The sequence below is a fragment of the Cucumis sativus genome, chromosome 6 (assembly GCF_000004075.3).
Source record: "Cucumis sativus cultivar 9930 chromosome 6, Cucumber_9930_V3, whole genome shotgun sequence".
Lineage (NCBI taxonomy): Eukaryota > Viridiplantae > Streptophyta > Magnoliopsida > Cucurbitales > Cucurbitaceae > Cucumis > Cucumis sativus.
Window position 1 is genome coordinate 9,398,996 of NC_026660.2, and position 9,997 is coordinate 9,408,992.

The 9,997-nt window shown below is 34.3% G+C and overlaps 1 protein-coding gene across 1 annotated transcript; it reads right to left on the reverse strand.

Annotated features, from left to right (window-relative positions):
* Positions 1–1,540: 1,540 nt before the first annotated feature.
* LOC101204943 (ABC transporter D family member 2, chloroplastic) lies at positions 1,541–9,178 on the reverse strand. Its single transcript, XM_004139976.3, has 10 exons — positions 8,673–9,178; positions 8,386–8,587; positions 8,202–8,269; positions 7,112–7,438; positions 6,852–7,016; positions 5,992–6,220; positions 3,974–4,212; positions 3,558–3,876; positions 2,915–3,186; positions 1,541–1,896 (listed from the first exon to the last, which is right to left on the reverse strand). The coding sequence occupies exons 1-10, from the start codon at positions 8,988–8,990 to the stop codon at positions 1,714–1,716; spliced, it is 2,322 nt and encodes a 773-aa protein (XP_004140024.1). The 5' UTR covers positions 8,991–9,178; the 3' UTR covers positions 1,541–1,713.
* Positions 9,179–9,997: the final 819 nt, after the last annotated feature.

Below are 9,997 nucleotides of genomic sequence, written 5' to 3' on the forward strand. Positions count from 1 at the left end.
GATTTTCTTCCCTGACACTACCAATTATCTTACTCCTAATGAATATTTAAAGTATCTTTTTTTTGTTATTAATTCTTGTCTAGCAAGCTAGTTTTCAATTTAATTCATGAGTAGATGATGTATTTGGCATTGAATTTTGTATTTGAGAAGTCTGAATTTGAAAATGATGATTTTGGAAACTTGATAGGTTCATAAGCACTTGTATAAAATTTGAAGAATAAACAGATACCTAAAATGATGTGACCAAATTAATAAATTAACATGAAAAGTAATACCCAAAGCAAGAGTCAGCAAACTCTTATCCTCAAGTGAACCGCCTTATCCACTTGTCCAAATGTTCGTTTTCTTTTTTACCAAATCAGAATAGTGTGTACATTTTACCTTCAGTGTATGTTATAAAATAAAGAAGCGTTTGTAAAAAAAAAAAAAAAAAAATGATAATAGAATTTGTCATTCTAAATTAGAAAAAAAGTGTCATGGATTATTTCTAATATTTTTATATACAGTTAAGTGTTAGATCAACTTGCACACTTTGACTAGTTTCACACAATAACTTGTCTACTCCTATCACAAAATTAATGTTACCATGGATTGAATATATAATTTTTAGTTACCGAGGTTTTGTCGCCTTTTTACTACTAAATCAATTCAGCATGGTTTATAAATTTGAAGGAAAGGAAGTTATCCAACGTTGATAAGAGAAAAAAAAGATTAAGCAAGACAATTTGAAACAAATTCCGATGATATTGCTGGTAATGGTTTAAAAAGATTCGACTTTAAAATAGAAGGAATAAAAAACAATTAAAGATATTTCCACTTTTGTCGAATAAATCCATAACAAATATAAAATTAATTGATCCATATCACATATAGAATTATTATTATTAGCTTTTCTTGCCATTGACTCAGTGTTCTCAAGAATTAAGTCTTTTTTTAAAAAAAAATAGTTTAAAAAAATAATTTGACTAAAAAGATATACAAATTATTATAAGAAAAATAGAGGCAATATACTTTAATTTAAAAATCCTACAAACATAAGACAATTTAGTTAGAAGCTGGTGCATAAACTTTTTTTTTTGTCTAATAACTAATAATTTTGAAGTTCCATCTCTAGCAACTATTTTATTTTTATTTTTGGAAAATCACCATTTTCCTCTATTAATTTATATATTTTGTTTGTTAAGGGTGTTTTGCTATCAATTTTGCTCTAATTTGTAAATAGTTTCAATTCTTTTTTTTTTTTGCTATATTTGAAAATGTTCTTAATTTTGTGTAATGATCAAAGGAAGACTCAGTTTTTTAAAAATTTATTTTCCTTTTTAAGAATTTGTCAAAGAATTCACATATTCACCTAGAAAATATGAAGCCTATGATCAAGTTTTGAAAACAGCACTATTTTCAAAAACAAAACTAAATGGATGCCAAACAAAAACCTAAAAGTTTAATAACTAAGTTTGTAATTTAACCAATAAGATACTCCGTCAGGTTGCACCATATATCATTTATGCAAATTCGATCTAAAAGAAGAGGGCAAACGGAATGGTTGAAATGAAACCTCACCTACAATACTGTGTCGGTATCTTTCTGATATTGTTTACACGTCAATTGAAGCGTTATCCCATTGTTAGAATAGATTCTCCACTGCAAACTAATAAAGAAAAGAGAGAATGAACCATTAGAAATACTAAATTATAGGAATAAGCATATCATATTTTACTGCTTTGATAATTCGTACAAATCATCCCTAATAATGGGTTCAATGTTCCAGTTGCGTTGATTGTCATCGGACAACTTTGATATATGCAAAATACTGTTATGGTGATTACGTAAAGTTCCTCGATGGCCAATGCTGATATATGTTATCCCAGCACCTGCGATTAGCTTGTATAAACGTGCCTGAACATGCAAAAACAAGACAAGAGTTGCATTATAGACAACTCACCAACACGAGTTGAAGAAACAATAAGTTACAAGATGAAAATAGAAAAACGTTAAATAACAAGTTCAGTCTCCAAATTTTTAAGTTCGTGTCAAATAAGTCCCAAAGCTTGAAAAAGTATCTAATAGACCACTAAAATCAATTATGTATGTAATAAGTCCTAAAAGAACATCCCATTTTGTGTCTATTTAATTTTTGACGGATTCAAAATTCTTGAAATATAAGTTATCTATTTGATTTAAGAATCTTATATGTATCAGTAACCTAAACATTCAATTTCATACATGGTACAAGTTTAGGAGTCCGCTAAATCTTTTGAAGTCAATTGATGATCTATTAGTCACAAAATTAAACTTCACAGGCCTATTTACACTTTTGCTTTGAGGGTAAATAGACAAAAGCTAGAAAACTCATAGACTAAACTTTAAAATAAAAACAAGCAATAAACAAGACAAGAGTGGTTGGATGTAATGCACAATAACAGTTATGTACCTAAGACAAATCTATTGCTAGCTTTGATTGTTGTATGATCTGATAAGGTTCTAATTAAATGTGTTGAATTGGAGGCTTAGTAATCTAAAGCTAGCAGATTAAAAACAAAAGGAAATTTATATATAATTATTGATGCGAAAGTAGATAGTTAACAATGGATCTAAAGAGAGGTGGATATAAGCTGGGTTGACACCCATAGTTTGGTTGAGTATGGATCTTAAAATTGTAATACAGTACAAATGAAATAGCATAAAATTGGGAATGAAGGTTATATATGTCATTTGCATCTCTTCAAGCAAATTTTCAAAGACATGAACGGGCAAAAAGTTAATTTGGCATCTTGTCTTTTTTCCCTCTTATCAAAGGGCTGTTTCCAAGCATGTACATTTAATAGGACATGACAAATGAGAAAAAATAGATGTCTACGAAGTCAAGCTATAACACAACATCATGATCAAACTCTAGCGGAATTTTAGAGAGTACCTCATTCGTTTCATCTAAAGCACTTGTAGACTCATCCAGCAGGACTAACTTTGGTCTTGAAAGCAATAAACGTGCAAAAGCAATTCGTTGTTGCTCACCGAGAGAAAGAACACTGGACCATTCACAAATTATGTCCAGACTACTGAAACGAGTCAATAGGTAGCTAAGACCCACTTTATCCAGGACTTGGATTAGGTCATCCGTTGACGGCCTATCAGGATTTTCACCAACATTGTTGATATTTGACGCACCTGTCAAAAAGGAAGGGAATACTGCAAGCCAAAAACAATCAGTCTGACTAGGTAGACCTCATGAAAAACTGATTTGCTCTGAATTACACATGGTGCAAAATAGAAACATGTATTCACGTGTTCACGTAGAAAATACTAGTTCTATTACTAATAAACATAGTAGTCACAATCAGTTCCAGTAACTCTATATAAATATTTTGATTTATTTTGCTATATTTGAAAATGCCCCTTATCATCATCATCATCATCATCATTATTATTATATAAAAATAAAAAAGAGACATGCATTCACACATTGCTAGATTTCAGAGCCATCTCCACAAGCATGCAATCCAAAAATGTCTGTAAATGGACTGATGATATTCACAATAACAATCAAGAGGTAGACTTACCATTTGATTCAGCATCACCTGCTGATGTGACAGAACCTTCAGCCCATGTAGGATAAAGCAGCTGTTGACGTAGTGTACCCAAAACCATATATGGTCTTTGAGGAAGAAAAAATATCCCTTGATAATTCTTGTTGAGTGGTCTACTATTTTCTTTGGATACATCTTCTCCTGTATGTGCTCCGGTGGGACCTTCATTTTGAGAAACTAACTGCTCAGGATAGTCTTTTATATAAAATGTGATTTTTCCTTTTCCAACATTCCAAAGTCCAGCCAAAACTCTTAGCAAAGAAGTCTTGCCACATCCACTAGGTCCCATTACCTGCGAAAGAAGTTCCATGCTCATGAATTTCCAGTCAACCACAGATTTATGCTCATACCAGCGAAAGTCAAAATATAAAGGCAGGAGATCCACAAACCAGCAAATGCTCCTTTTCTTTAACTATCAGCGTCAAGTCTCTCACCAATGTTGCTCCATTTGGTGCCCCCAAAGTCATATTCTCTATCTCCAATAATTTCTGGCGTTTGTCTGGGGCTATGGACCCATTTGATTCTAGTAGAGGTGAATTTTCCATATGGGAGTACATAAGATGTATCTTTTCTGAAATGTTAGAGAGAGCTTTAGGGGCACTGCCATCCAAGAGATCATCAAATTCACCTGCATACGTTTGAGGATCAAAACCTAATATATCTTTTAATTGACAAATTAAAATTATAGAGTTGATTTTGGACGGAAAAGTAAATCATGCAGTAACATAAATAATTGGTGTTTAGAACAAGGTAAAATATAGAACTGAAAATGTTTGGGAAGGTTCAAGAGACAGGACTTTGGACGTTCTAACTATTACTTATGACTTCTTTATTTTTTATTTGAGTTCAACAATATGCAGGGTGGAGGATTTGAACCTTAAGTTCTTGGCCGAGGTACATATTTTATGCTAGTACAATAAATAATAACGTGGTAGCAGTCATGCATAACTTTTTTAACAAGAAACCAAACTTACATGGAGAGAAATGAAAGAATGTACAAGGGCATTCATAAAAACTGCCCACAAAATACAAAAATGGCCTCCAATCTAAAAGAATGAAACCTAGCTAAAAAAACAGAGAGGAACCAAGGAGTTTCTCCTCCACTCAAAGGTCTTCCCTAACATAGGCGTGTGGGCCACTATCAAACTAGGAGGGGGGAGAAAACAAAAGCAACATCTTTGATGAGACTTGTAGGAGAACCCATTAATTTGTCACCCAGACCCTCTGAAAAAGATGAGGATTGGACTTACTCAAGATTACTATATGCCACAAAGCCATCGATTCCCTAGAAAAACACCACAAACCACTTAGTCAACAACGCCTGGTTCCATATCACAAATTAAATATCCAAACTTTGAAGCCTCGCAATAATCTGAGCCCCTCAAAAAATCTCTCATGATTCTTTCAAGGTTCATACTAATTAGAACACGAATCCTAAAAGTAAAAAGGGAAGAAAGTAAAGTGGGATCCCAAATAAAATAGTTTAAAGAAGTGTAGATCTTCCTCCTTTTGAAAAGAAAGCCTTCTTCCAGGTGGCAAGATGTTTGAGGACCTTTTCAATGATAGAAGACCAGAAAGACACCCGTGGATCATGACCAAGTGGAAGCCCTACATAGGAAGAAGGCAACACACTCCCCTTAGAACCCATGAAAGTTCCAAAGGCATTCAACTGGTGGGACTGCAATTAATGCCAATGATGAACCCCTTGCCTTCATTAATCTTTAGGCCAAACATTGCTTCAGGGAAGTAGAACAAAGTGAGTTGGATACACCATCAAACGATTCAAACCAATTCCATATTGAACAAAAGTTCAGAACGAGTATTCAAAACAATAGTTGAAGAATGAACAGAAAATCTTGTATGGCAAGTAAGATAGAATTTAAAAGTTGTATACTATAGAAGTGTAGACCTCCAACATGTTGAGAAAAAAATGAAAGTAATTTTGATAGAGGACCTCAAACAAACATCTCCATTGTACTTCTAAAATTTGCATGCATCACGCATGAATCTCCTACATAGATCTATATCTACCCCTCATGCACACTGGCGGATTTAGTATAGGCCCAGGGGGGCTCGAGCCCCCCTCAACTTTATTGTCTTTATATAATATGTATAAACAAAACCAATTAATGTTTAATATTTGTAGTCAGCTTAGTGGTAACTATGTTTGTCATCCCCTCTTCCAACTAGAGTTCAAGTCTTACTTATGTAATTTTTTTTCCAGATTTTTATTTTTCTTCTAAGTTACAACTCGAAGCCCACGGTCAATAAATTTTCTGGATCCGCCACTGTTCATGCATGTATGCTACATTGTCCAGAAGAGGAACTATCATCACCCTCCCCCTTTTATTATCATTCGTCTCAAAGGAATATAAACATACAAGATATAGGAGGTTGAATACAATACCTAGGCGATCAATAATTGCTGAAAAAGCACTGATGGCTTGAAACTGATATACAATGATGGAAAAATCCCCCAGGATGTGATTGAAAGCAGATACTGATTGATTAATAACACCAAACTCAATTTTTCCTGAAAAGTACATGGGGGCAACAACAGCAGCTGGAAGAATTTGAATAAGGTAGCGATAGCCATTGGTAAAGAACTCGAGATTTCTGGATGATATTAGTAATTTCTGTGAAGCAGCATATTTACAGAATACAGTAAGAACCCACAGAAGTGAAGAAACAGAAATATGATGAAACCAAAATATCCAAACTTTGAATACTAACTATATTACAAAATGAACATTGAGCTTTTTCTTTTTTAAACGGAAACAAGCCTTTTCATGATACAATGAGTGAGACACTAAGACTAATGCTCAAATTACAAGAGAATGAGTCAAAATTCAGGGAAATAAAAGATAACAAAAAGGATCAAACCCAAAAACATCCAAACCAATAGAAAAAAACTATAACAAATAGAGAAAAGAGTAAACCAATATCAACTCCCCGAAAGCCGAACATAACATCTCACATGGACATTGAGCTTTTACACAGATTATCTCCCATATCAAAATAAAAGACCCAAAGTTTGAAATGTCTAAACTCATGTAACTGTGGCGAACAGAAAAGATACATAAAATGCACTTATTACTTGCAAGAGGGCTTTGAGATTCAATGTAATACATGCATGCATGTAACCCTAAATTCTAATAAAGATAACACCATATTTAATAGTTATGCTCATACTTCTCATTCTGAAAATTAATAATGTATTAGGAAATACAAAATTAGTATAGAAAAATCCAGCACAAAAATACTTACAGTTAAATTCTCAACAGCACTTCTAAAACGTTGCAGAATAAGCTGCATCTCATTCTCTTCACCACCATAGAAAGCAATTGATTCAGCATTTTCACGAATGCGTACAAGTCCATAGCGAAAATCTGCTTCTTTCTTTTCTTGCAAGAAGTTCAAATTAACCAAACCCTGCATAAATGCATGTCAACATTTATGACAAACTAGCTCCCCAATGTTTCTATGAAAATAAAAAAAATGGTTATAGACTTGTCAGGGAATATCACCTTTCCGAGGAAAACACTGATTGCCGTTCCTCCTATCGAATATACAAGAAGAATAACAAACAACGGTGGATAGATACCATATAAGATGTTACTAAATGAAATTAAATCCACTGTAGAATTGAAGAGTGCCAAAGAAAATGAAAGAGCTGTCCCTGTGAAAGAACTGAGATCATCAACAATCCGCTGATCTGGATTATCAATAATGGATTGGGACTGAATTTTATAGAAAGACTGGTCCTTTAGATAACGCTCCATGTAATGTTTAGTCATCCATGACCTCCATCTAAGGGAAAGCATGTCCTTTGCGTAATCTCTCAATACAAAAACCTGTTGAGCGGCGAATTTGGGCCAGTAATACAGATAAAATGTTTAAAGTTAAATTACTTGCGAGAAGAGTTAAGTAAAAAAGTACAGGATAAACAGGATATACTGATAAAATTCATTGGATTAGTTCATAAAATTGAAAGCAAGACTCTCAAGTGTTTTTCTTTTCTTTTATCCAAACGTATCTGATTGAAAATAAACCCAACTTTTTCCTTCAAGTATGAAGACAACTTTAAATGCAATGGACGAAATGCTCTAATCTCCTTTCAGATATAAGAGGTTTTAGAGAGTTTGTTTTTGGTTAAGATCCATTTGGTTATAGTATCAGTTCGATGCTTGTACTTCTTTGGCTTAAATACAAGTTTAGTCCGTAGACTCTAAAAGGTAGTCAATAAGTCCTTGTACTTCCAATTTTGCATCTTATAGGTCTCTAAACTACCAATTTAGCATCCACAAGATCTGTCAACAAATTTCGAGTCTAATAATTTAGGGATACAAAACTCAAGTTCTTAAACTAAACTTGTAATTTAACCTACTTTTTATGCAACAATTTAGTGCATATACTTCCAAGGAAATACAAGGCTTGAGTCATGATGCAAAAGTTCTTACGGTAACAGAGTCATGAATATGCAAATAATTAATTTTACTCTTAATGTCGACTTCATTCACTAGTTCATATTTCCTTTGTTTTAAAATGTTGAAAAACAGAGTGGACTAGTAGAACAGTACCTAAGCGAAAGTGGGGGGAGGAGACCAGTGTGCTCACCGGAATACCTCCAGCAAAGGCACCTAGGTAGTAAAGGAGCTGCTTAGTGAACTGTTCTTGGTCCTTGTCTGTTCTCCATACCAGTGAGGAGATGAAAATGCGATTATGAAAGTAACTAAGTTAATTAATGGAATAAGCATTTGCGTACTATCGATTGTAAGAAGGAAAAAGGACCAAGAATTACTAGCGAGAGCGTTGTAGAAGTCGCGGCCAAGGAAATTGAAGCCAACGCTGATGCCGGTGGTGCCCAAGGTCAGAGCGAAGACAGCAGCCAGCTGCCATCGAGCTTGCACTTTATCATCCGAAAACCAATAAGGTGCGGCAACTTTCCAAAACCTCTTCAGAAGAATTTTCGGATCAGGTCCAGGCCTCTGAGCTTCCTCATTCTTCGTCATTCACAACCAAGTTCACAATCATTTTCCATAAACAATTAGCAGCAAAAAAAAAATTAAACACAAGAACAAAACTGACCTTATCTGGACCTGAACCTGGAGTTGTAATATCCTGCGACTGAGTCGTGGAGGACAAATCGGAGGCACTTGCAGAAGACCTAAAATAGATAAAACGATTCCTAGATTTCCTTCTAGCGAGACTTCTGCTGGTAGAACGGACCGTAACCGCAGTCGTCGAAAGTAAAATTTTAGAAACTCGAACATGGAACTGGCCGTGACGGCAGTCATCGCCGTAATCACGAAGCTGAAGTTGCCGCCGGTGAAGCTTAAACGTGTGATTGTCAACAACTGTAGAGGAAAGCGTGAAAACAGAGGAGGATTGTGAGCGTAGAATCATCTTAACTCTCAGTGGAAAACGAAAATGTGTTCGGTTACTCCATGAAAAGGTTGATTGGAGGGAAATTGAGAAGAAAATCAAAGAAAATGAGGAAGAGAAGGTCGCCGTCGTCCATTGGAGCACGACATTTGAAACAGATGATGGTTAACGTTTGGAGTTTGAGATCATAATAACGCCACGGCTCCCACTCTTTGCAGATATAATACATTTTCCCTCCCTTATTCCAAATATTTCTGGCCATTATTCTCTTGTTAATTGTTACGACTAAATATCATTTTGACAAAATTTTAATTGTTACGCAGACAACACGTGTAAAATAACATAGCACATTTTGTATTAACTAAATTTGTCCCATTTTCGTGAGTCAATCGAATTTAGCATTTTGATTGCGTCTGCACTTTGATGAAATTTGACCTTTTGGTTGCGTTAACACTTTGTGAAGTTATCATTATGTCCCTAAAATCAGTATGCATGTCCTACATCACTCTTTACGCAACATACCTCTACTCGTTACTCGCTATTCGACGCACTTTTTTTTCCTACTTTACGAACAATTTAATATTATTTAATGCTTACTCAATACATGATATATTCAATGTATGTTGCTAGGTTATACGTTGTGATCCTTGATGTCCAACTTGTTTTAAAGATTGAATACTTAAACATTCACTTTCGTGTGCTTGTAATGTTTTCTGTTCTAAGTTCTGTGATAAAGTTTTTTCGTTCTCTAGTTCTATCCTATTCAAATTTGATTCACCATCGTCTTGTGAGTCATCATCTTCTGAACGTCTCTTTGATTTGCAAAAGGTAACAACTCTTGTGAAGCACATACATGTAACAAATATCTTGACCATTGACCTTATTTAGCATATATATCGTTTTTGGTTGTCCCATTGTCAAATTAGAATTAGAATTAGAATGTACATTTGTTTGTGTTTCTTTCGATACAAAAGAACTAAGGTTTAATATTTTCAAAAGTTATTTCAAGCTTAACCACTCATACACAG